Genomic DNA, 25,647 nt, shown 5'->3' on the forward strand with positions numbered 1-25,647 from the left:
CCCCCCCCCGAGCACCACCTTCGCTGCAGCGACTTTCCCAATTCTGGTGCCTGACGTGGCACGCACGCATCGATAGATCTTTTCGACACTCGCATCATGACATTTTGAATTATACTCGGGCTCATTCAGGCCCGCATGTCCACGCATCGCAGCTCAATCTCCCACCGACTTCCGGTCGTGCAAGACAGAACTTGATCGCTGTTCACCTCGACTTGGCGATACCGAGAATCTTGGGCTGTACGAGCATTCGATTGAGGTTTGCCCGCGAGGTTTTGTAGTCGGAGAGCAGAGCAGAGAAGAGCAAATGCTCTCTTTTCTTCGGTTCTTCACTGCTCTTGAGGTTGCAAGCGCGAGCATGACAATCAAAAGGCTTCACTTGACGTACGCCTTGCCTTTTTGCCCTCCCCCCCCCCCCCCCCCCCACTTCCCGGCACCAAAGCAAAGCGACGCGTATCATTCAATCCACATCGTTTGCGCCAGCTCCCTTTTTCGTAGGGCTCTTTGACTCTGCTTCATCATCACCCTCACCGTTCGACTCGCTCCGAGCTGGTCTCTTGGTCCCCTTGACGCTCTCATCTGCAGAATGCGTCGCGGCGCTGAAGGTCTCCTTATCCGAAGAAGAGGCAGCAGGTCCACTGGAAGTCGAGCTTTCCCAAGAGCGGTGGCTGCTCCTAGAAAGACTGTCCGCGCTCGACTTGCTCGACTCCGAACGGCTCAAAGTTTCGAGAGGAGGAGTTGCGCGTGCCAGGGACAGGGACTTTTGCCAAGCAAGTCTGCTACGCTCCAATTCCGCCTTGACCTTTTCTCGAGCCTCTTCATTCATCCGACCAACATTCCTCCAAAGCCTTTCTCGCGCTTCGCGTCCAGTCAAGCGTTTTGGACTTTTCGAAGCGCCCGAGGCTCCTCGAAGGCTGGGAAGCACCGTTGCGGCTGTCGCTTTACTGCGAAGTGTGACGGGTCTCTGAGGCCCATCAGCGTGAGGGTCACGTGAAGGTTTGCATGGTGAGAAGGGGGGGCAGCTTGATAAAGGGGAGCGGAGGGGGGGGCCAAAAATGATTTCGCGGGGGAGGTTGATGATGGGTGGGGTGGTGGCGGGGATCTGTTCCAAACACTCACTTGATTCGTCCTTTGCCGTGTGCTCGATGCGTCGCTGGCCGCGTTGTCCAAGGTTTGCGTGGGCCAGTGCTGCTTCAATATCGGAACGACTTCGTGACCCTTGATCTCGTTGTGTTGAGCATCGTAGGCAGTGCCTCTGAGAGTGGGAATGCGCCTGCCCGTACGACCACTGTCCGCAAAGGTATCGTGCACCTTTTTTGCATCCACAACGAAGGGTTGCGGTTACCATATCGAGATGATTTGTCAAATGAAACCGAGAAGTTGCTTCGATGATACGCGTGGTGGGAGGAAGCAGCGTCGACTCACCTTGTAGTGCTTCACCTTGTCGTGCCACTGCAAGTGATCATGAATGGCCGTCTTCATGACCTTTTGCTCTAGAGGCATACTCTCTGGATCGCCATACTCTATCCTGCTGTCAAAGTGTATTTCGGCCTTTTTATTGTGCTGCCAGGGAATGACGGTGGCACCGTCGTACTTTTTGCCCGAAGCGTGCTTTCCTTGTCCCAGAATGACCGAGGGCCCATCAGGTCGAGGTCTGTGCCACGATTTGATGACCTGGGGCAAAGAGATTGAAAGCAGTCACCTCAGCGTACGTGCCAAAAGCCCCCCCACATTTGCACGTCTAGCTACGAAGCGACGGACAGACTGGGCCCCAACCCACTCTTGCCTCACATGGTAAGACTGGATGTACTTGTCTTGTCCAGGCCTTTGCCGAGCCCGATTGATTTGCTCCCTGATGATCGTCTTTTGTGCAGCAATAGTGTGCTTCATGTGCTCGGGTACGTGGTCAAAAGCATCCTTTGCAAAAGTGATCTCATCGTCGGCCAAAGGACGATACTGATTGATCGTGAGGACCGGTTTGAGCTGCACTCGGCGCAGAAGCATCGAGACGTCCTTGTGATGCCTTGATATACCTGCGAGAGCTGCATTCTGCTCCAGAGACGGGAGCATCAAAGCTGACTGAGCCAAGGCGAGAGCGAGAGCAGTCTACGCTCTGCAGCGACGACGTACCTGAGCGCTTACTTCCCTTCCCATCTTTGAAAAGGACGGTCCTTGGGTAGTCTTGGCCATAGCAGAGCCTACGTAGAGTGCGAAGAGCACCGCGCGGATCGATAATGACTTCATATCTACAAGACCTCCCCCCGTCAAGCGTCGGAGCGGAGCTGCAATGCTGGCCCAACGATCCACCCACTGAATGGCATGCGTTTTCCGGTGTTCATTCAAAAATCTCCTACTATTCACCAAAGCGAAGAGAGCGCGGTGAAAGCTTTTGATGCTTCAGCAGCTTCCACCTTCTTCAGGAAAGCTGTTGCCGAGATTGGAAGGGGGCAAAGGACGAGGGGCAGAAAGAAAGATGCTTGCGGATGAAAGTGTCTCTCCTCCCTCTTCGAGATGTCAATCTCGTCCGGGGTGTGTTGTTGGGCAATGTGCTGCGACGATCGCGACGGGAGGGTGGGGGAGATGTTATATACGAAATGTGCTCACGAAATGAGCGCCACCGGCCTCCAATGAATTGGATCGAAGCACTGCGACCACAAACAGAAGCGCCCCTCGCCACTCGACAATTCTTGATATCCATCATGCGCCCCCGCTCCTGTTGTATGCCCTCGAGCCCGTACGGTACTTTGGACGGTTGCTTGGTGCTCCCACACCGTTGGCCAGCGTGCAGCAAGCCTTCTGGGGGGGGGGGGGAAGGGGGCAGGCTATACTGCCTGGCGGTGGCGATTGAAATGTCCAGAGCGAGGCCTGATGGCCGAGGCGCGTGCGTCCTTCCAAATCGCCACCGTGCATGGGCTACGTAGAGCGCCATGGCAGAGTGGCGAACAAGCAGAATGCCACGCGGCTCGCCGATCCCGCACAAGAAGATAAGCATGGGCGCGATGAAGATGCGCATGCTGGGCAGAATCAGGACACACGCCGCTTCGCTTCCCTTCGCACGCGTGACAATCCACAACCAGTGCTTCTTTTCCCCCGCCCCTCCCAATCGGACTCGTCAAGAGTAGTCTGGTGATGCGCAGTGCGAGAAAGAAGATGAGCTGGGGTGGGGTGACCAGTCACCCATGCAGGGATGGGTCAGATGCTCTTGGCGTCGCGAAAAGCCGTAGGCGGGACGGGACAGCTGGACTTTGAGCATCGAAACAACTCATAAGCCTCGCCCTCGCGAGCGGCAACGCCTGCCCTCCAGGGCGCAGTCGACCAGGCAGCGCCCCTCAAAAGCACTAAAGGTGGCGGTCTCATTGCGGCGGACGCGAATCTGCTGCTTCACCATCTGTCCCTTTCTCGCACACCGAGCTCACTGATCGTCGTCCAAGCCAAGGAGGGCGAGGTCCCATGTCGAAGTTTGTCTCACACCTAGACATGACATTGTCAAGTGTTTTCGATTAGTCAAAAATCTTGGAAAGCCGCTCTAAAAGACCAATCTGAATGCAAAAGAAGACGGTTCGTCGACGGATGACCGCCATTACCATTTTTGTCTAGTGGTGCACACCTCGAGCCTCGAGCTGCGACAACGTGAACAGCATGATCAGTACGGTGCTCCTCCGTCCGGAAGTTCGCTGGTGCCTGCTCACCTCCGCCGCCTTGCGTTCCGCAGCTGCCAGTCTAGCCTCGAGCTCTTGCAACTCATTAGTCTGCGATTGCACCGCGCTAGCTCTGGAGCGGACGTAGCATGCGGGCCGCGTTAATCTCTAATTGTGCACCCGACATGAAAGCTCTAGATCGCACTCACTTCGTCTTGACGCGCTCCTCCATCTCCGCCAGAGCTCGCGTTCCTGCATCGTTCACCACGTCCCCGAAGCTGAAATCGTCCCCACCTCCCAAGCTTGGAAGGCTTTGCGGACGAGGTGCGTCAGCAAGGAGTACAGCGAGCACAGCTGCGTGTAAGCGCTCACCTTGGACCTCCTGCAGCGGCGGCGCCTGGTCCCTGCACAATGTCTGCTTCCGTGCTCGTTGGCGCGTAGCCGCCAGCGACCGCTACCTCTCCCTCGGGTCGAAGGAAGCATTCTTGCGCGCCCGCTGTGGCTGGGTCAAAAGTATACGCTCGTACTTCTGCGTTCTTCCATTGCTGCAGCGATCAAATCGAGGGGAAGAAGACTCAGCACAATTGAACCCCGCTCAGAAGGCGTGCAGGTGATTCGTCACGCACGTAGGTGCTAGGTCCTCCAGAAGCAGTGGCTGTGATCTGTCTGATGATGTCTCCATGTCCTACAAGCAGAATCGTCTTTTCCGGACGAGATCGGATAAATTGTCTGACCCACTGAGCTCGCAGCGCGATCGATTGGGGGTCGGGCGCTATGAGGCCGACGCTATCAGCATCAGTGCTATCCGATGCTGCAACCGCAATGCAACTGCTCACCCCAGAAGCCCTGTTTGCTGGTCCAGTCGGGCGTCAGGTTGGAGAGGTCAAAGCCACTGAACTCTGGGTCGCGCTCGAGCACCTCGCGCGGAGATCCAGTGTCGCAGGGAAAGTCGTTGCATTCTGCCAGATTCAATTCAGTGAGATCGTCAGCTGTCGAATCAGCCTGCACAAGTCCCGCAGCTTGGATGCCCCGACACTTCTTGAGTCGTGGTCGATGCAACGTCTGCACGCGATCAGCTCTGAGCTCACCTTGCAGTTGGGGCAGAACGATGACCTTCTTCAAACCACCTAGACGCTCGATGGCGGGACCCCAGCCTAGCTTGGTGCTCTGCAAAGTCCTCTTGAGCCCACTGGAGAGAACGACGTCTACCTGGCTTTGCTCTGCAGCTGTGAAAGAAGGAAGCGTGGCGGACTGCTTCTTTCCCAGACTGGTCAAGGGTGCGTCAGGAATGCTGTAGTCCAGGTCAACCTGTGACGACGATGATCGTGTTGCGTGCAAAGCCAAAGTCAGCATGCAGTTGCTGTTGAGCAGCAGCAGCACCACCACCACCACCACCACCACAGCCTAGCACGTCGGAAGCAGTCCAAGTCTTCACTCACATTGTGCTCGGCTTGAGAATGTCGACAGATCAAGATGCGAGAGTTTGGTGCCATCTTCTTGATCTATGCTCTAGAGGCTTGACACGAGACGTGAGATTGGTCTAAACTTGTCAGGTATTTAGGGGGGCGTGGTGGAGTGAGCTGCGCCACTTTGACTTGCAATACTGAATGTCTGCCACAAGTAGGAGGATGATGATGATTGGAGAAGGCCGTCGTCTAGCTTCGTGATACACGCCCACGATTAGAGTCACGAGTCACAGTCGCGAGTGAATGTATAGCAACGTTCTCATCGATGTTGCATACATGCTGTACACCCTCCCACACGCGCGCGGCGTTACGTTGGGATCTCGCCCCCCAAACTCCGCGCGAGCTTGAGCAGCATCGTGCCTGCTGTGCCCCGTCCATCAGCGTACGTCCTGCGAGCTAGCCGGCCAACTTGGCGATGCTGGCGCGAAGCGTCCGTGCGCGCGCTGCTTAGGTTCTAGGATTCTCGTGCTTTTTACTGCACGAGGCATGGGTCGTCGAGAATATTCCGCTGCAGATGAACGAGGGCATGTGTATTATCAAAGAGAGCCTTTTTATGGAGCTCTCGCTCTTGGCCGAATAGTGATTTTGCAACTCGACTTGACTTCTCAGCATCTGCATCCACACACCACGTGCCAAGGCGGCGTGACGGAGCAAGAGCATCAGTCACGAGTGAAGACGGCCGCAAATCCCAGTAATTAATTACGGCGCACGCCATCGAGAAGAAAGGAGATGCCGCGCGCATACAACGCATCAAAGATGTTTCGGACAAAGCTTATGGGTCAAGCGTGTGCTGAAGATGAGCATCAAGAAGACCAAGCTCCTGGAACGAGCCAGGAGCACCTGCAAGACGCTGGATGAAAGATGTCTCGCTCCTTTCGGTCTGTCTCGCGATTTGGGAAGAGGACTGCAGTGCAGCAATGGCGAAATCGGGTTTTCCGATTGAAGCATGCATGCGGCAAGGGAAGTTCAGCTTCTTGTCACATCCATCCAGGAACAAGTGCGGGAGCGAGCGAAAAGTGTCCTGCGCTCGCTCATCTTGATGCATTTCTCAAGTCAGTCGCCGTTTGTTGCGAGGCGGCCAACGCATGGGCGGCAAATGGGAGGAGATGAGCGCAAGTCTCTTGAGATCATCAATGAAGCGCAAAGCTGCGGCCGCGCAATGGCGCTGCAACGCAAGTAGGCGAGACCTACCTGCTGGCCATTGACTGCTTGGCAAACGCCTTCACTGCTTTAGGCCTTCAAATGACTCAAGCAAAGTTGCTGTGGCGGCGACGAACGCCAGGGTCATTTGCTATGCTGTCGTTGAACGCAGAGCCCGCACCGAGCTTGCCCGCAGGCGGATGCGCAGATACCGGGCTATCCCGTGACTTGTCCCTGACAAAACTAGGCGATGACCGGCCATGCGGCACTGTCACCCACCAAAACAAGTTGTGTATGCAGCGAACGGGGTGGCGAGAGGACAGTGATGAATAGGTCGGCCACCGGCTTGAAGAGAATTCACCATCCACTTGGTTCGCAGAGCCCATGGGTCCAATGAGGAGGAGGGACAAACAGCTTACTCAAAGGCTAGCTGCCCAAGCTCGATCGCGAACCCCGTGACCGTGCCTCGTTGCCACTCATTGTCAATCTGGGTGCTTGCCCTTGCGCCTTGCGGCCCTGGTGCATCATTCGAGTGGCGGCAAGCTCACGCCATCTCAGTGTCTGCGCCTAATCCGGTCAAATCTCGGCAGTCAGTCAGCGCAAGGCCCACGCGAGCTGTTGGTGGCCAATGTAAGTGAAGCGCTTCATAAGGCGAGCCCATCTTGCGCAAAGGAGATGCGCCGCCTCCCGCTGCTCCATGACGCTCCTTCTTGTCACTGCGTGGTTCACGATAATCATCCTTCTCCCCTCCGAACGAAGCTGGTCTTCGCTCGCTGAAAGACTATTTTTCGACTTTTCACAGCTGGTCTGTTGACATTCTGTACTCATTTCGTCATTCTTCACTAGAAGTCTCTCTCGCTTTCCCGCGGACGGGCATCGGGCGGGAGGATGAGGCCCGCTGTGCTGGTCTCGCTCCTGCTGCTGCTTGTGCACGCCTCGGCTGCGCCAGTGCCTTACATCGAGCTGGGCGACCGGATCACCAAAAGAGAAAAGTTAGTGGATCACCCAAAGAGTTCAGCAACGTTCTCGAAGCGTGCCGCTCACCTCCTACTCCATCCTTACAGTCGTGCTGTACATACTGCGTCCGAGGAGCCTGAGAATGAGGCGCAGCAGCAGAATCCTTCCTCGTCGAGTTTCCAAAGGCCATCCGGAAATGCTGCGAGCACGACTCGATACGAGCAGCAGCGGTCGCACTCTGTTGACGTGGAGCTTGTCAAGCGATACGTGTATCCCAGCAATGATCCAGTTACGCTACACAGCAAACCATGGCCAAAGCGTCACGCCTTTCAAGTGGTCGCGCCGCCGCGCAAAAAGAAAGATGGCCTGAACGCGGGTCAAATTGCTGGAGTAGCTGCAGGGTAAGTGTAAATGGAGGAGCATGCTGCCACAGCTTTCGCTTACCCTTGGGTCCTCTTTGCTCAAACGTTGCAGCTCTCTCGCTGGCGCCGGTCTACTGGGCGGAGCTACGGCTCACGTACTCGGTAAAAAGGTCTCCGGACTGAGTTTCGCTCTGAACAAATTCACAAAGCGTCCACGGGTTGGACCTCTGTTCAAGCAAAAGATAGAGACGACGCCCACTTTCACGCCCATCTCTCGCGTGTTGCCTCGTGACATACAGCAGATGCATGCTGTCTTGACTCGCAGAGATCTCGCGTCCCAACAACTTCTGCACACGGTCAATCAAACCGACAAGAAGGGTCAGAAGAAGCAAAATGGTCTCTCGGATAGGATCACTTCGACGCTGCAAAAAGTGGTGCTGCCGGCTTTGTGAGTCCTAAATGTGTGGCACGGCCAGGTTCACCGCCACTGACCACTGTCCTTGCGGTCAGAGCGACTCTGGGTGCAATGCTCGCTACGGAAGCAATCATCAACGGAGTTCAGACGAAGCAGGAAGAGTCGGCCTTGAAGAAGGCAGGTGTGCACGAATTCACTCATGTCCGCGCCAAACGCGGTATCGAGGATGAGCTATCTCCAGACACGGACACGGTGGTCAGTCGACGAACTGAACACGACGAGTCTCTCGATGCGGGACGATTCGTGCCGATGCCAAGCAACAAAAAGAAGAAGAAGAAAGGTTCACTGACGACTAAACAAAAGTGGCTCTTGTAAGTTTGCACGCACATCACCCAACCTTTTCCGCTGTTCTCACTTCTGACAGCGCTTCGCGCGACCAGGGGAGCCGGGGGAGCAACGGCAAGCGTCGGTTTAGCCGGCTTTGTCTATGGCCTCAAGAAGCTGGCTGACCAATTGAAGCAGACCAAAGGTTTGACTGCTGTGCGACGTCGAGAAGAGGCATCCATGCCAGGGATGGTCAAGTCCCGTGACCTCGATGCTAGGGACACATCAGGGGAGACGGCCTTCACCGTTCCAGTCTCGCGCGATCGGGACTCACAGATTGCCGCAATAGAGGAGCTGCGCAAACGGGACGCACTTGATGGCAGCTTCGACGTACAAATTTTGGAAGCTCGCAAGGGCAGGATCAAGTTCAAGCCGCCGAAAAAGAAGAAGAGGAAAGATCAAGCTGCTACGGGAGCAGACCCACCAAGCAGCTCCTCACACCGTCACAAGGTCCGAAACGCTGCTTTGGTGTGAGTGCGGGCGTGCGTTCACGCATACTTTCTACCTCAGCGCTGATGCCATCTTGCACTTTGTCCAGCTCGCTTGGAGCAGCGACTGGTGTAAGTGTGTTGACAGGAGCAATCGGCTTCCGCCGCAGTCTCTCGTCGCTCGCTTCACATTTGTTCACCAATCCCTTTCGATACGTCAAGATTTCCAAGCGGGCCGAGAGCGCTTTGCGCGATGCTTGGGACGAAACAACGTTGCGCAAACGTTCACCGATGCATTTCAGACACAAACGACCCGATGATGACGACTCGGCCTACAATAATCGCGTCAACGGCAACAACGCTGCACCAGCTCCTAACAGCACTTCGCGCCACAAGACGGCACGCAATGCTGCTCTCATGTAAGTGCTGCTCGACATCGCCTCGAGGACTTTGAATTCGCTGCTGACAGGAAATTTGGACTTCGATTTGGTACAGTTCCCTTGGCGTGGGAGCGGGCGCTGGCGTGCTGGGCGGAGCGTTTGGGTACCGCCACAGCCTCCTTGGAATGTTCTCCAGGCCGTTTTCGAACTCAATGCGCTACGCAAAGATCGCTAGGCGAGACTTTGAGAGCACTGCCCCAACCAGTGCGGAGGAGGGGTTAATCGTTCTAGAAAGACGCAAAGGGGGTGGTGGAGGTGGTCACGGTGGTGGAGGTGGGGGCCACAGCGGAGGTGGAGCGGCCTCGGGAAGAGGGGGTCCGATCACAGCAGTGCCTGGTGGTGGGGCCTTTGCAGGTGGCAACGCGGCGCGCAGCGGCTCTAGCGGCGCACACTCGTCAGGCAAAAAGTCAAAGGGTATTAGTGGTGCAGCCCTGGGCGGTATTCTGTGAGTCAATGCCTGCGTTCAGGGACTCTATCGATCTTGCAACCCATCTGATCTCCTCTGCTTTTTCCCTGCGGGCGCTGGCACCTGCAGTGGAGGCCTCGGAGGCCTCGCCGTGCTGTTTGGTGGGGTGTATTATGGTGGCAGAAAATTGCGAACCGCACTCATGAAATTTGGAGGCGCAGGAACGAGGAGGTCTGGTAGCAACTCTCCGAGGCATCATTTCGATCCTGAACGGGCTTCTCGGGCCCCTCATCACTTCAAACGATCTGAAGAGCACATTTCTTTAGACCACGAAGCATCTAAAATTTCTCGTGCTGAAGATTCAGCCAATGAGACCACTGCCATCCTCGAGCGTCGCAAAGGCGGAGGTGGCGGTGGCGGTGGCGGTGGGCATGGCGGTGGTGGTGGCGGGGGTTTCCGAGGTGGTGGCGGCGGGGGGTTTCGAGGTGGTGGAAGCGCTACTGCGGTCGGTGGAGGAAGCTTCTCGCGCGGCCGCGCTCCCCCTTCCAGCGGCAAGGGCAAGGACTGGAGTTGGGGAGCCACAGCAGGTCTTCTGTGAGTTGGGTCACGCGAAGCTTGTGCGGACGTATCCCAATCGCTTACGCAACCTTCTAATCGTTCATGCTCAGCGGAGGACTGGGAGGTGCTGCCGGACTCGCTGCGTTAGCAGCAAAGTGGCGATCGGGCGGCCTGAAGGGCATCGGTCGATTCTTTTCTGCACCATTCAAGAACAAAAGCAAACCCAGAGGTGTTACTCTTTCAGGCGCAGAAGGGCGTGGTACAGACTTCAAGCCGCTTCCTGCCCCTTATGCACCAGCCATCTTCAAAAGGTCATCAGCCAATCTCTCGATCCCAGAACGAGGGGAGACGCCCATCCGAAGCTTGACTACAGACACAGATAGCTCGAAGCTCGATCGTCGCAACTTAGCCTTGTAAGCACGGCGACGGTGTACCTAAGAATATGAACTTTCTTTCTGACGCTTGCGACCCTTTTGGTGCTGCTTTTTTTTGAAGCAACCTTCGCGCATCGCCAGCGGAGGCACACGACGAGCGCAACAGCTTGCAAGAGCGAATCAGTGCAGCCAAACCCTCCATCGAGCGAAGAAACTTCTTCGATCACGATGACGCTCAAAGTGATGGCGGGCCTTCGTCAGGTCCGGCAACGCGACGACTGCAGCGCCGGGATCTCCAGACAAAGACGGACCATCTAGAGGTTCGTCAGTCCACACCTGCTGAAAAATCTCGTAAGAAAGGAGGTTGGGATTCCATCTCTGGTAATGCCAAAGCAGGCATTGGCTTCGTACTTGGGCTTGGCGCTGGTGCTGCTGGAGCTCTAGGCATTAGAGCTGGCCTTGCAAGGCTGGCCAAGACTGCTCGTCGGGCGACCCCTGTGCGCATAGAGGCTTCTCCCTCGAGGGGACAAACGCCTCTCCTGCCACACGTGCCTGAACCTCGTCGACAACCGAGCGTCTCTCGGCAGCTTTACAATTTCGAGAACGCCTATGCTGGTGAGGTCACTCCGGCCGGAGTGCGTGCCATCGAGCGCTATCGTGGAATTGAACGTGGCATACTGATGTCTGGGAGGTCCCGAAGAGAGCCTCGCCGGTCGCCTGACCGCGGACCCGGTAGCGTCGAGTTGACCAATCTCAGGGCAGCACGACCAGCATCGCGTCTTCCTAGACCCAGTGCGCCTCAAGAATTTGCACTTCGCCCGTCCGGTGGACAAGGGCGCGGTGCGGAGTTGCATCCCTCGAGTCCGGCTCCATCGAGCTCGGACTCCAATGTTTCCATTCCACCCATGCCGGCACATTTCGACGGACCACGACGTCGAGATCTCATGGCTCCGGCTACATCTAATTTAGTGAGGCGATCGGCGTTGAAGCAGCCTTTGGCAGCACGAGACTTATCTTCCGGCGAAGAGTTTGGACTGGGCCTAGGTGTCGGCGTGGCTGGCGGAGCGACAGGATATCACTTTGCGCGAAAGGCCATCAGTGGGAACCATCAGCAGGTCACAAGTCCTTCGGACGCGTCGGAGCACATCACTCCATTCTCCGACCGTCGCCGAGAAAGTATGGAGCATCTAGAACCCAATACCGGGACAGCAGCTGGTGCTGAGAATATCCACAGTCCAGCGATGCTCTCGAATTCGCCAAGTAGGTTGCCAGCGATTCTTGAGGACACCTCTCCTGAACGCTTAGTCGCACGACAAGGTAATTCCGGCTCTTCGAGTCGGGCACGAAGGCCCACCTCGGACTCGCCATCGACTGTTCGCGACGGTGGTCATCGAGCATTGACACCAGAACACACCCTTAGCCATCCGGCTAGAGAGTCAAATTCCCTCGACGAGCTGAATGCAGCGCGTTCTTCGAGACCTGCATCCAGATTCCCGACGTCGGGATCTCAAAGAGCCCCTCATCTGGGCGAGCAACGACGCGGTGCTGAAGAACACACAATGCAACACACTACTGACGCCACTCGCGGATTCCAAAGAATGGCAGGATCAGGTCCTCCTAGACGCGGTCTTGGTTATAGAGAGGGCCTGTCGGACGGAATCAACCTGGCTTGGGGTTATCAACCCGCTTACTACGCGCACGCCGGCTCTCTTCGAGATTCTGACATGCTCGGAGACATTCCTGGCGGTCTGCCGTCAACATACCTTCGAGGACTGCGTCACGGTCGAGGGCAAGCGCCACCCCGCCGGACTTCTTTGCTTCATCCGGAGCAGCATGGAGCATCTGCGTCTCGAACAGACTCAGATCGCTGGCGTGGAAGGCAGTCTGGTATGGTAGACCACTCTCCTGAGAGCCCTTCCAGCCCAAGTAGCACATCATCCGCAGACTCGAGCACGCCGTTGGAACGAGAGCTCTCGAGGGCATCGAGCATCGTTGAGGGTGCAGCGCTACGCTTCGATCATCCTCGCCGTCGCGCATTGTCGTCTTTCGCTACGACCCTAATTAGGCGAGGGTATCCCAGCAGGTCCATTACCGAGCTTTCTCCAAAGCTACATGGATCCTTTACTTCATTGGAGAAGCGCCTCTCGTATCCTGGCGAAAGTAAGGAAGATGAGAAAAAACAAAGAGAGCTCATGTCATTGGCATTTGCATCTATGGGTGCGTTGGTGGCAGGAGGACTGCTTGGGCACTATGCAGGAAATCGACACGAGCAGATCATGGCGGCTTTGCGCAGAATGAAGGAAAGCTGCGTCAATTGCCTTGGTGGTGGTACTAGGAACGCTGAGAGGCTTGCCATCAACGCCGGTCCTGATCATGCTTCTTCTGGCCCTGATGCTTTGTCGCACAGCCCTGTCGAGCGCTCCACGAGCTTCGACGCTCTCTCAAGATCGGGCCAGTCCAACGACGTCCCATCGCACGCGCTCAGCACCCCCGAGTACCGCACTCTCAGCAGGAGCACATCGCAAGGCGGTGCCCAATTGGCAGCACCGAGCCGGTCCATGACCCACAGCGCCTCGTTTGCCGGACTGCGTGATGGACATCATCCACCAGCTCGCAATGAGCAGCATAGCTTCGCGGCGCCTGAAATCGAGTTGGCTTCTCCAGAATCACCGCCACAGCTCGTGCGGAACCACAAGTTGCGTGGTGACGCTGGCCCCTCCACTTCGAGCCAAGCGCACGAAACGACTCGAAGCTCTTCGCTCGGAATCGCGCCCGATCACCTGCATCGTCGCCAGGGAGATGCAGCCTTTGGAAGCGCACGGCGGTACATCGAGTCAGACATTTTGGCTGCGACAGGCGCTTCTCGCTCTAGCACGCCCGCAGCACGCGAAGCCCAGTCCCTCGCCACTCGAGATGCGAATGGAGACGATTTCGCACATCCATCGAACGACTACCACCTCACGTCAAAGGAGCTAGGCAAAGGCCTCGCTGGTGTCGGCGGCGCTATTGGTGTGGCAGCGGTGGGAGCTGGCAGCTTCTTCCTCGCGAAGTGGCTAAGGAACAGGTTCTCCAGGACAGCTTCCGCGAAAGTGCATCACGTTCTGCCACAGGGAGGAGATGCTTCCCCGCGCCTAAATGATCCGCATCGCCGCGATGTTCAGCTCACGACTGCGCTCAGCAGCCCAAGGTCAGGCAACGAGAGTCGGAAGGATCAGACTGTTCTCTTGCCAAAGAGGAACCGTCAGCTAGACTCGACAATTAAACGCAGGCAGACGCCTGATTTGCGCGCAGACCGTCCTGTGCCGACCGCCGCTGAAAAGCAAGCTGCGCATAAGTCCGCGGCGGAGCGAGCTCGCAAACATGCTATGGTGTATGGCGGTCTGGTTTTTGGCACAGCTGGAACTATTGCGACACTCATCCTGGGCAAAAAGTTGCACGCTCAATGGGGAACTTGGAGCCGTGCTGCCAAAGCTCGCACGACCATGAGAGCGAAAATGTCCGCCACGTCTTCTGTGCGGTCCCAGTCAAATTCTAGCCCCGCCGCTGACGAACGCGGCGACAGTGTACGCCGCTCGATCGATGGGTCGTCCACACCCAGGCTCAGCAAGAGAAATTCGGCACCCGCATCGGGCAACGCGCCCAGATTCGGCACTTATGAAGTCGGTGCACACAATCTCTCAAAGGGCCCGCTACCAGATGCTGCACATCGAAGACAGGCTCAAGACCAAAAAGTCTTCGAGAAGGATGCCTTCAAGAAAGCTGCTATCTTAACGACCGCTATCTCTGGTGCTGTAGGAGGTGCCTTTGGACTCTATCACGGAATCAAGCGTCTTCCTGCAGGTGTCAAGACTCTGCGCGCCAAATTGAGGCGCTGGAAGGGCACGGCCGAAGTGACACCTATTGCACACGTTCTAGAGATGGTGCGTCACCCTCTAGCGGGACCACGAGTGCATCTCCCTCGTCGAAATTTAGACGAGATTGCAGAAAGGGCTGGAAGCGTCCGTTACAAGAACCTACTTGTGCGCCGCGAGGATGCGGACTACCAGAAGCAACGTTTGCAGCCTCCCACCAGTGAGGAGCCCGCCAGGAAGAAGCATTTTGGCGATGATAAGCTCGATTACGCGCTAGTCTCGGTCGGAGCCGCCGCCGCCACGATTTTTGGTGGCTACGGCCTCACCAAGCTTTATCGAGGCGCTCAGCGTTGGACGCGAGCAGCTGTACGGCAGAAGAATCGGATGAGCGCCGATGTGATGCCTGTGGAGCACCCGCCGCCCGGTGCGCTGTTTGCCCCGCAGGCAGGACAGCGCAATCAAATTCCGCGGCTGTTGGTCACGCTGCCTGAGAGGACGGCACCGCCTCGCCCACACTCGGCCTTGCCTCTCCAGCGTCGATCTACTGTTTCGAGTAGCGGCTCCACTGCAGATCTTCCATCAGGCAAAAAGACGTCATTTGGTCTTCGAAAGCCCGCCGTCGATCTCGAAAAGGATGTTCGATTACTGCGTCGCGGCGATCAGACCGCGCCAACCGGCTCAGGCACAGCTCACGACAGGTCACTTGAAAAGCCAGATTCGCTTCTCAACGTAGCCGAGCAGCATCCTGCTGCTTTCTGGAGCACGACCGCAGTGGGTGGGGTGGGCGCCGGTGTTTTGATTGGGATGGGTTCTCTCAAAGCAGCAAAAGGCATAGACGCGCTCCGAGAAGCCGCACCAGGGCTCGTGGAGCGGCTTCGACGTCAGCGGAGACGCATGACGACGAGCGTGATGCCCATCGAGCGTCCGCCGTCCAATGCATATTTCCAGCCGCACCATGTGCCAGGATCGCGCGAAGCCAACGTGCGGATGGTGCCTCTGGCACCTGAGGCGCTGATGCCGCCGCGCTCGCTTCCCTCTTCCTCCATACAGCGCCAAGCCGCTGCTCCTAATTCTGCGCTCCATCGACGGCAGCAGTCCGACGTCGCACCCACGACACAGCCTCAGCAAGGCGAAGAAGCTGGCTCGAAAGCCAATGCCGACGCAGAAATAGTAGCGGCTGAGGCGCGACACCACGATCGAGAAGTTGAGCGACACAATCACATGATAGACACGATCAACAATGTCAGTCGCACTGCCGTTTATCCTCTGGGTGCAGCAACGGCAGCTCTCGCGCTTTATCTCGGCTTCACCGGACAAAGAGGTAGAGCCCTATGGTCTCGAATCTGCGCTTGGAAAGCTCGCCGTTGCCCAACAGTCACGCCTGTGATGCCAATTTCTCCCCACGAAGCAGAGAGGCAGATGCGAACTCGTCGATGGGGTTTACCTCGATTTGTTCATGATCGTACGCGCCAAGCCATTGCAAACATACTGCCACCGCTTCGCGAGCAGCACGCGTTCAGAGTCGAGGCCGGGGCCCAACCTGTGCTGAACCATCTTCCGCGCGAGCCCATTACACGTGCACGTCGCCCAGAACAAGTGCCGCAAGCAAACGATCGACACGTCGCGATAGCAAAAAGAAGTGTGCTGGCGAAAGGGTCAAATGGTTCAGATGCACGTTGGAGCGCACCACCAGACGCAGCCCAACGTCGAATCGATGGTCATAGTGCAAGGACATTCTTTGTAACGCGCCGAGACGCAGCCGGAGCGCAAGCAGATCAAACTCGACATGCAGCTGATGAGGAGGCCGAAAAGGTGCGGAAGTTGAAGAAGAAGAACAAGAAGGAGTCCAAAATCGCCTGGACCTATGTTGGATTGTTCGGAGCTTCGGCGGGCCTGATGTTCGGCAGACCAGTCTTCAAGGCGCTGAGCAGAAAGATGACAGCTTGGCAAAATCGGCGCAACTCTGCGATTCAGCCGGTCTCTGCTAGTCTTGCAGAGCATCAATTAGCTGCTCGACCGGTAGGATTTGAGGGCGAAGGCGCTGCTGGCACAGAGGTCAGGGCCAGGGCCGGGGCTGAAAGGCCCACGCCCGCGCCCGCGCCCGCATCGAACCTCGCTCGCCTCCCTCGCGAGCGCATGCATAACGAGGTCCACGGCCCCGTACTTCTGGTCCCTGGTGCTCCCTTTCCATACTGATGACTTTGAGGGCGCCACATCGACACGCTTCCCCTACCTTCTCTCTCGACCCCGCCCGTACCTACGCGTCCTGCACATGGCGAGAGACACAATGCATGCCAGGAGGGGCCCGCCTCACCCGGCTCGTAAACGAATCGCACGTTGGCCCTGCGGCAAGATACCAAAGAAGCTTTCTCGATCCCTCGCTCTTTGGCCAAAAGAAAACCATTGCCGCTTCTCGCTCTTTCCGACTACTCTTTTACTAAATCGCCCACATTCTCTCCACCCTCACAAAAAGAAATGAGAATCTCTTTCAAGCGCGCAAATGCAATCCATTCAGCGATTGTCCGAGTGAGGAGTATGTGCGGTTTTAGCGTTTCAATGAGAGGCAGCAGCGGGTGCAGGTGCAGGTGCAGAATCGGCCGATACGAGCACCGCGAACCCCGCGGCAATCGTAGCGCATCCCAGCAGACTTATCCACTTGAATTCGTGTCCCAGTGCAATGTCCGCAAAGAACACTTGCAGGAGCGGGCGTGCGTGCGGCGCGGGAAAGGAAGAGGAGGGGCCCGGGAAAAGCAAACAAATTGGAGAGGAGGAGGGGGGGGGGAAAGAAGGAAAATGTTTTTTTGGCAAGTCAGCTGGGTCTGTAGAGAAAGCGCGTACCTAGGCGCAAAAAGAAGACGCGCGCACTTACCGAGGACGGTTGTAAGTAAGCAAGAGACGCTAGCAAGCACGGGTCCCCAGAGGGAAAGTAGCAGCACTGCACAAGAGGGGGAGGGAAGCATTACACAATCATGGCAAAAGGGGTCGTCAGTCTGTTGGCGTCTGAAGCGGCGAGAGGGGGGGATGGGGGGCAAAGAAATGTACTGACTAAAACAACCATTGAAAATGATTCCCATGCCCGCCACGCCCGCAATACAAAGCACCGTCGTCCAGTTGCTTGGAAGCTCGAACGTTTCCCAACCCAAGAGGTGCGCGATAGGCTAGGCAGCACAAGCGGACGTAAAAAGGGAGGGACGTGCGCGTCATCAGAGGAAGTTCAGATGGTGATGAGTATTCTTGGATTGCAACGTCTTCCTGAGTCGGGCAGGGGCGCCAAAAGCAGGCAAGGTGCGGTCGACTCACGAGACCTATCCAGAGCGTGAGGAGCGTGACGAGACCGATGCCGGACGTCATGAGGTTAGAGTGGAGTCCGAACGGTAAAGGAGGAGGCATCCAATGCTCCTCTGTGTCTTGCCCACCACCTCCTCTGCTCTTGCCAGCACCGCTGCTGCTCGTCTCTTTGCCTCTCCGTCTCTGCTCCGCACTTCCTTCTCGTTGTGCCCCCACCGTCGTCAGTCTTGATGAATTGCCCGAATCGGCGAGATGGGGCTCGAACACGCTCCGAGCTGATGGTCTGTTCGTCTTTGGCAAGATCCGACTCGCTCTGGCCCCCGCCCCCGCTCCCTCTGCGCGCGAAGAAGCAGCAGCAGCAACAGACCTATAAGAGCCGCCTTTAGCCCTTCCTAAACGAGTAGAGCCTCTGCCTACTTCTTCTTCGTCGTCCGAACTCCTATACGCTTCCGTCTCGCTGGATGATTCCTCTTCTTCTTCTTCTTCCTCCTCCTCCTCCTCCTCTTGCCGCTCGCTCGTCCATTCGTCAGCCTGCCTCTCCTCCTCATTTCGTCCACTCTTTCCCTCCACAGCCCCCCGCTCTCGACCTCGCGCTTGTCGCTCTTCCTCCTCCAGCTCAACCCGCTCGCTCTCCTGCGCATCGTCCTGCAACAATCCCTCTTCCTCCGCCCTCAACGTCCTCGTCTCTGACGTCACATAAGGATTCCCCAGCTGGGCCGCACGATAGCTCGTAGGTCTCCTCACACCTCCACCTCTACCAGCTCTGCGGCCCCCAGCAGCAGCAGCAGCACCCGCATACCTTTCCCTCTGCGCCTTCTCGTCCGGCAATTTGCCTAGCAGCGCAAAGGCCATTTCGTAACCTGCCATGGTCACTGCTCCTACAAAGCTCAAGATCGCACCTAGCAGGGGATTTGAGCCGTTCGGATTGGGCGTCGGCGCCGGCGCGGGGCTTGGCGAGGTGTCTGAAGGGGATCTTTCCACATCGATGTCCAAGCCAGATCGATGAGGCAATAATGATCGACGAAGCAGCATAGGCAGGTGCGAAGATGCCACGTCCGAAGTGGAGGCAGCGTGGCTGAACATCGGATCGGCTTCTCTAGGCCTTCGTCGGTGTTCTGCTCCTCCATAAGCTACCAGCACCACACCTCCCACCGCCAGCAACACAGCCAGCACCTTTCTCTGCATCAAGCAAAGCCGATCGCGGAATGGCGTCACCCGGGTAGCCGGAGTCGAAACATTACAAGCGTCGTTAGAGGAGGTGCAACTTTCGCAGTCGGGCACAGCATATACTCACGCGCTCCCATTTCTCGCCGAGAAAGTAGATGGAAAAGACGAGCGCCCAGACTGCGTAGGTGTTGTAGATCGTCGTCACATCCGCCATGGTGGTGAGGGGAACTGCGGAGTACCTGTGCGTTCACCACCAGCAGCAGCAGCAGCAGCAGCACATTAAGGGAAGCAAGAGCATGCGCTTAGTCTTGCTGAATCATGAGCCCCACCAAATCTAGAGTCGCGGGCGTGCTCTCTCTCCCTCCCTCGCGCCCTCCCTCCAGCTCGCTCTCTCTGTATGTGTGCGCGCAAACTCACCAACTGAGAGCAGGAACGGTGATGCCGATGGTGAGTATGAAGAACAATTTGATGAGAGCCAAAATATCGAATCCAAAAGCTTTCTCCAGCGCACTCTGCAGCTCCGGAGGCCCTCTACCGCTCCTCTGTTTGCCTATTCGCGCCCCCAACTGCTCCGACTCCTCCTCCTCTCCCTCCCCCTCCTCCTCCTCTCCCTCCCCTCCCTCATTCCTCTCCGCTCTCCTCTCGTCCATGCTCGAGCTCGCTGTCCTGCTCGAGCCGAAGCTGGTTCGATGCGTAGGTGGATCCAACTGCGACTCGTCGGCGCGTGCAGCGTCGAGAGTGTTGCTGGTGCTTGCGAGCAACAGTTGAGATCTGGATCTGCTCCAAGTGGAGCTGAGCCTGCTCCTGACCCTTCTAGCCACCCTGGTCAAATGTTCCGGCGCCTCTTCTTCCCTTTGCGAACTGCTGAGTTGCCAATTCAGATTAGCAGCTATGATCTCGTAGTGTTTGCCCAACGTCGTTCCGGGATACCGGATGCGCAGATAGAGCAGATGAATGGGTAGCAGGAGCAAAAAGGAGCTGTGACCGATAAAGAGGCACAGGAATGGTTTTCGATAGGATAGACCTGATTGGACGTACTGCGCCAGTTCCGTCTGGATCGTAAAGGCGATCAGAGAGATGCCAAAGGCGCTTAGTGCTTTGCCGCCTCCTGGCAATGAGATGAAGCGTTTCTTCTTCCTTTTGGTCGGACGAGAGGGGGTGGGTGTGCTGAGCTGTGAGCCGCTGGATGTGGCGCGTTGGCGTGATGAAGGGGGAGGGGCGCTGGAGGTTGAAGCGGGAACGAAGGCGGGGGCGGCGGCGGCTGCTGCCGCTGCTGCCGCTGCTGCCGCTGCTGCCGGAACACTTGACTGGCTAGCATGTTCCCCCTCTCCGTTTGCCCCGCCCTGTTTGTACGTGCCTGTTGGCGCCATGCTCGATACGTGCGCGGCAGAGGAGGGCCTGTGTGTATAGAGTGCTTTGTTCTCCTCAGCGATGTGATGCGTATGTTTTCGCCCCCCCCACCCCCCTCGAGCTTAGACGCTGCAGGTGGGAATGTCAAGTCCAAGTCCTTGCCCCCGCGCCCATCAACGAGAATGAGGAAAGCTTTGTACGTGCGATGCTACGCCCAACTCTGCAGCACCTTTTCGGGCCAAGCGCTGAGAATGTCAAGAGGAGGGGGGAGAGGAGGAGAGGGGTGCAAAGATGATCAAAGCCAAAGAGCGTTGAGCTGTGAGCTGTCGAGTCGTGGGTCGTGGGGTCGTGGGGTCGTGTGCGAGCGAGTGCTGCAGCATGTGCTGGCAATTAAGATGAGCAGCACAGCTCCTTCGAGCGCCTGCGGGGGTGGTGGTCGCAGCACAGCCAACCATCCGAGAATTGAATCGAACATCAGTCACGTGAGCGCTGTGACTGCGTATATGTGGTGTGCCTTGGCCGGCCGGGGCGGAGGCGGCGGCGGCGGCGGCGGCGGGCGCGTTCCTGAACTCAATTAACGGCCGCGCATGAGTCTGGATTTGAATTAAGCCTGCACGCTGCTGCTATGAACGTTTATTTTATTATTCTCACGACCTCATCGCGCGCGCCCCAATTTTGAATGCCAATCCAGTCAAAGAGTCCGAGAATCGAGTCGATCCGAGTCGACTCGACTCTACCAACTTACCGCATCAAGCAGCAGCAGCAGCAAATTCAAGGGCAAACGGGGGAGAGAGAGAGAGAAGATAAGCGAATCAGAGGGGGAAAAAAGTCACGAGTCCGAGTGTGGCTGGCGCCTACGAATGGGCTTTCGAACATCCCCTCCCTCCCAACACAAACGCGCGACTTCTTTTCCCCTCTTGAAAGCGTCCAACTTCACAATCGAAAGCAGCCAAAGGGGAGGCCCCTTTTGAGCCATCTGTCTCACTGCACGGGGGATTCAAAGAGGAGCGAAGCAAGAGCATCTTGCTCGAATTTCCTGCTCGCTTTGTCTTTGTCATCCAGGTTGCAACACAGCTGAAAGGAGGGAGGACACGCTACAGAGCGAAGGAAAAGTCATGACAGGTCGACCAGCTCCCGAGGTGAGTTGATGGGGCGTGTGCAAGGTCATGCATAACCAGCACCACGCTACTGCAGCACAGCAAGGGGGGGCTGCCCAAACGCTGCAGTGATCCGCTTCGGTCCACGTTGCCGCCGCTAGTATGGATTCTGATGGGGCACACGCGTCCCCCCCCTTTCCACTTTGACGGCAACAAAAACAGGTGATTCAGGAATGGGCAGATGGCGATTCAGGCTGGACTTTTGAACGCGGTAGGATGGAGAGGAATGTGAGGGATATATGTTTCGATAGACCTGCTGTCTATGCGCCTCCTGCCACCACCACCACCGCCGCCGCCGCCGCCGCCGGTAGCAACAGCACAAATGCGATCAAGTTGAAAAAGGATGATGTGGATTTCATCGTGAGTTGATGCGTATGTGCGCCGGTGAGAGGGAGGGGGGGAGATGGGGAGAGGGGGGGGGGAGGTATATGCAGAGGAAGGGGGAATGAATGGTGGTGGTGGTCTGCCACTGCGAGCCAACCAGCAAGCCAACGACGAGGGCTTGCCGAGCTCGAGCTCAGCGTTCAGCGTTCATTAGATGCGCCAATAGTTGGTCAAATCAACAGCCCTGCATGCGGGCTTCTCGAACGCATCCGCATCCGCATCCGCATCCAGCCCAGTCCAGTCAAAATGCAGATATGCGAAAAGAGGAAAAGAAAAGGGCTCAAGCATGGGAAAGCGGGAAGCAAGTCGGGTCCGGTCCCATGCTGACTCGACCCTGCCTCCCTTCCTTAATCCCCCCGCCCCCCACAATCTTGTCGCATTCAGGTCAACGAGCTTTGGATTTCTAGAGCAGCAGCTGAGAAAGCTTTGCGTGCTAGTGTGGGGGATGTGACGTTGGCTATCAAATCCATCGTCCTGCCTCGGGAGGATTTGTGAGGGTGAGGGATCAGCGCTGGACGGGAGGAGTGGAGGGGTGATGTGAAGGAAGGTGTGATAGCGAGAGGGAGCGAGAGGGAGCGAGAGGGAGCGAGAGGGAGCGAGAGGGAGGTTGAGAGAGGGAGAGCAGAGGGCGTACGAGCCTGGAGTTGTAGGATTCTGCATGAAATGTAAACGCGCAAAAGGTAGCAATTCGAACTTCGAGACTTGGAATGATGTGAGATAAAGCAAAGAGGGGGGAGGAGAGGGGGAGATGAGTGGGGGGGGAGGGAGGGAGGATTAGAATGCGGCATCCTCATCCAACCCGTCCCGGTTTCCTGCCTTCTGGCAGGCCTTGTTTCTCATATTCACGCATCGCATAAGAAGCAGCAGCAGCAGCAGCCCTGCTGAGACTGAACGATTTCACAAAGCACCCGCCCCATTCCCCCGACCCCCAAAAGTTCGTTTGGAGGGGGGTGGGGGGTCACGTGTGCGATCGTTGGCTTGCATGGGCCATTCGACAACAATCGTGAATGTGGAATGTGTCAAGAGGATTGGACGCGACACGCTCCGCACGAAGTGGGAAGTGGGAAGCTGGGAGATGCGGTGAGCGCGCGCGGTATCGCAAGCAATTAGTCACGCAAGCGGAGTAGCTAGGCGAAGCGCGCGAAGCGCGGGCAGGGCAGGGCAGATGGCGTGTGCAGTCTGAGTTTGAGTGTAATACGTGCAACGCTTGGAATTTGGACATTCACTTTTTCCGGCCAGTAGAGGTTACGACACGCACTCACTCACGAGTCACGATTCATCAACGATTCTGATTGAAAAGCTTGTGCTCAGCAGCATTTTGGTTCAGATTGATTCATTCAGCTTCGCGTAGTCATTCAACTTTCGAGATTGAAGTCAGGCGGGCGCGGGCAATGTGAATCTTGAATGAAGCCTCGGTTCAGCTTGATTCCCTAGCTGTGATATTCATGCGAATCAAGCTGTGTATTGCGCTGCTGTGCAGCTCAGGCCAGCGCAGCCAGGCAGCAATTTGAATTGAAGCAGCTAGCTATATATAGATAGCCCGCCCACCTCCACCATCTTGCATATGCAAGCATATATATGCAGATGGGTACACTTTTGACTACTGTATACTGTAGGTATAGGTACATGTGCTGTAATCGATTGTGTACCGCGGTGCGCAATCAGCAGCGGTCCGACGGTCGGTTCGGCTGGATGCTGTGTCATTCATCGTACGATGTTTGCTTCCTTGTATTCGATATACACGTTCACATTCAAGATTCACGATTTGCTCAACACTGCCTGCATACAGCAGTAGCTCCTAATCACGAATCGCGCCCGCGCGCCCGATCACGAAAATCACAAAGAATCATGAATTTGAACATTCCCCTCCGTCCATCAAATCGTCTTTGCTTTGTGATCGGGGAGGGGGAAATGGGATCGATGTTATTCACGATTCACGATTGTTTGTGTCGTGTGCCAGCGCTCGAGTAAAGCTGTAGGGCTGTAGGGCGCAGTCAGAGCGTGCCTTTTGAGCCACAATTGCTTAGCGGTGAAGTCAGAGTCACGAGTGCAGGTGCACGTTAGCCAAACTTCAAGGGCGCGCGCGCCTTGGGTGATCCTTCGCCTCCTCCTCCTCCTCCTCCTCCTCCTCCTCCTCCTCCTCCCGCACGCAAGCCAAGCATCCACCCCGCTCACAACAAGGAAGTGTCTGCCGCCTGAAAAGAATCGTACCGCTCGCACTCGCAACCCCGACCCGGTGATGAGCGATCAGATGGTCTCCAACACCAACACTGCGCAAGCTCATCCTTCGACATCCACATCCACAGCAGCGGAGAGCATGTCCAGCACCACCACCCGACTCTCCTCCCCTCACGCCACGCTACGAACCTTTTCGGCGCCTTTTAGCAGGTTCGGCATCATTCCTGTGGGGGGTAGGAGCACGGCTGCTAGGTTGAGCGATGGAGGCGTTTGGGTATTGGCTAGTACGCCTTTGGACGATGTTACGAAGCGAGGAATAGAGGAGCTTGGGAATGAGGTCAAGTGAGTATTTTTTGTGCGCCAAGTGGGGGGGGGGGGGGCTTGGAGGGGGAACATGTATGCGGCTCCCCCCATCTCTCTTCAATGCTGACGCCCTCGTAATATACCGCTCCGGGGGGGGGGGGGTGGGGGGGGGGCTTGGAGGGGGAACATGTATGCGGCTCCCCCCATCTCTCTTCAATGCTGACGCCCTCGTAATATACCGCTCCCGCTCCCCCTTCCCGCCTCACTTGCTTGCTTGCCTCGCCTTGCTCGGGTGCTTGTTTGGGTGGGAAAAAGATATATCATCGCGCCTGATGTGGTGCATCATCTGTACATCAAGGATTTCGCAATGGCTTATCCAGGAGCCAAAGTGATCGGAGTGGATGGATTGGAGAAGAAGAGGACGGATGTGAAGTGGGATGGATGTGAGTGGTGTGTTTGCGCGAGCTGTGAGCTGCGAGCTGCGGGAATGGGGGATGGGGATGGAGGTGTGGGCATGCATGCTGCCTCTTTTGGGACTCCCGGAAGCGTCGGGCGATGCTGATGCCGCACAAGCGCAGCTAGCCAAGTCAATCACGAGCCGCGGGATGCGTGTCCCAGTCATGTCTTGACGTCCACACCGCCCCCTTTCCAACCCCCCCATTCGCAGTGTACGGCAAGGATGCACCAGACACAAGGTACGGTTTCGAGGATGACATCTCTGCCAGGTATTTCAGCACTTTTGCCAACAAGGATGTAGCCTTTTGTCATCACGAGTCCAAGGTGAGGCCTCGGGATCGCTTGGTGATGTGCAGAAGCGTCGGGCAGCATGTGCTTTGGGCGTGTTTCTTTCTGCCAATGCTGCTGTACCTACACGTGCGATGGACCTTTGTACAAAAGAGGGGAGAAAAAGGCGCGCAGAAAGGAGCTGAGCTGAATACTTGCGCACCTTCCTCGCCCCCCCCCCCCCCCCCCCCCCCTTCTTCTGCTCTGCTCTGCTTTGCCCCTGCTCGTCAGTCTCTCATCACTGCGGATCTCATCTTCAATCTCCCGTGCAACGAGCAGTACTCCAACACCTCATCAGGTCGCCCAACCTCTTTGATCCCATTCCTCTCCTTCTTTTCAAAATACATGGTCCCTTCTTCCTCCTTTCACCAATCCTTCTTGTGGTCAGCAGGAGCAGCGTCAGGCCAAGGCTCCACGTCGGATAGGAGGAGACAATTCGCAAAGGACGCTCAAGCTGTGAGCACGTGGGAGTTTGAGAGGATCATCATGTGCCATGGAGATGTGCTGGAGGGAAGGGAAAAGGCAAAGAAAGCTTGGAGAGAAGCTTGTGCAAAGGTGAGTTTCTCATTCTCTCTCTCTCTCTCTCTCTCTCTCTCTCTCTCTCTCTCTCTCTCTCTCTCT

The 25,647-nt window shown here is 56.8% G+C and overlaps 7 protein-coding genes across 7 annotated transcripts; 3 read left to right on the forward strand and 4 right to left on the reverse strand.

The window, feature by feature from the left end:
- Positions 1–428: 428 nt before the first annotated feature.
- IE81DRAFT_326946 (hypothetical protein) lies at positions 429–2,687 on the reverse strand. Its single transcript, XM_025514954.1, has 5 exons — positions 2,128–2,687; positions 1,789–2,046; positions 1,423–1,671; positions 1,117–1,308; positions 429–961 (listed from the first exon to the last, which is right to left on the reverse strand). The coding sequence occupies exons 1-5, from the start codon at positions 2,239–2,241 to the stop codon at positions 458–460; spliced, it is 1,317 nt and encodes a 438-aa protein (XP_025366180.1). The 5' UTR covers positions 2,242–2,687; the 3' UTR covers positions 429–457.
- Positions 2,328–3,099, reverse strand: IE81DRAFT_57078 (hypothetical protein). Its single transcript, XM_025517457.1, has one exon. The coding sequence runs from the start codon at positions 3,008–3,010 to the stop codon at positions 2,414–2,416; it is 597 nt and encodes a 198-aa protein (XP_025366181.1). The 5' UTR covers positions 3,011–3,099; the 3' UTR covers positions 2,328–2,413.
- A 904-nt stretch (positions 3,100–4,003) lies between these two features.
- Positions 4,004–5,128, reverse strand: IE81DRAFT_295469 (phosphoglycerate mutase-like protein; the record flags this gene model as incomplete). Its single annotated transcript, XM_025512092.1, has 5 exons — positions 4,004–4,180; positions 4,262–4,407; positions 4,472–4,594; positions 4,724–4,943; positions 5,075–5,128. 5 exons carry the CDS (start codon positions 5,126–5,128, stop codon positions 4,004–4,006), a joined length of 720 nt encoding a protein of 239 aa, XP_025366182.1.
- A 2,001-nt stretch (positions 5,129–7,129) lies between these two features.
- Positions 7,130–15,803, forward strand: IE81DRAFT_353746 (hypothetical protein; the record flags this gene model as incomplete). Its single annotated transcript, XM_025516654.1, has 16 exons — positions 7,130–7,233; positions 7,306–7,599; positions 7,673–8,008; positions 8,071–8,346; positions 8,416–8,829; positions 8,898–8,919; positions 9,010–9,206; positions 9,283–9,672; positions 9,763–10,227; positions 10,302–10,604; positions 10,687–11,062; positions 11,153–11,200; positions 11,558–11,825; positions 12,055–12,457; positions 12,631–15,658; positions 15,693–15,803. The coding sequence occupies 16 exons, from the start codon at positions 7,130–7,132 to the stop codon at positions 15,801–15,803; spliced, it is 7,035 nt and encodes a 2,344-aa protein (XP_025366183.1).
- A 1,098-nt stretch (positions 15,804–16,901) lies between these two features.
- On the reverse strand, positions 16,902–20,358 carry IE81DRAFT_57267 (hypothetical protein). The gene is made up of 7 exons (XM_025517458.1): positions 19,289–20,358; positions 18,999–19,110; positions 18,326–18,883; positions 17,717–18,157; positions 17,463–17,574; positions 17,286–17,351; positions 16,902–17,109 (listed from the first exon to the last, which is right to left on the reverse strand). Exons 1-7 carry the CDS (start codon positions 20,239–20,241, stop codon positions 16,970–16,972), a joined length of 2,382 nt encoding a protein of 793 aa, XP_025366184.1. The 5' UTR covers positions 20,242–20,358; the 3' UTR covers positions 16,902–16,969.
- A 559-nt stretch (positions 20,359–20,917) lies between these two features.
- Positions 20,918–22,494, forward strand: IE81DRAFT_326951 (hypothetical protein). Its single transcript, XM_025514955.1, has 3 exons — positions 20,918–21,360; positions 21,541–21,738; positions 22,147–22,494. The coding sequence occupies exons 1-3, from the start codon at positions 21,337–21,339 to the stop codon at positions 22,255–22,257; spliced, it is 333 nt and encodes a 110-aa protein (XP_025366185.1). The 5' UTR covers positions 20,918–21,336; the 3' UTR covers positions 22,258–22,494.
- Positions 22,495–23,657: 1,163 nt separating this feature from the next.
- Positions 23,658–25,572, forward strand: IE81DRAFT_307116 (hypothetical protein; the record flags this gene model as incomplete). Its single annotated transcript, XM_025512352.1, has 4 exons — positions 23,658–24,282; positions 24,559–24,686; positions 24,911–25,023; positions 25,258–25,572. Coding segments are annotated over exons 1-4 (837 nt in total), but the record flags the coding sequence as incomplete, so codon positions are not given.
- Between the last annotated feature and the right edge of the window lie 75 nt (positions 25,573–25,647).

Source organism: Ceraceosorus guamensis, assembly GCF_003144195.1.
Source record: "Ceraceosorus guamensis strain MCA 4658 unplaced genomic scaffold IE81scaffold_154, whole genome shotgun sequence".
Taxonomy (NCBI): Eukaryota; Fungi; Basidiomycota; class Exobasidiomycetes; order Ceraceosorales; family Ceraceosoraceae; genus Ceraceosorus; species Ceraceosorus guamensis.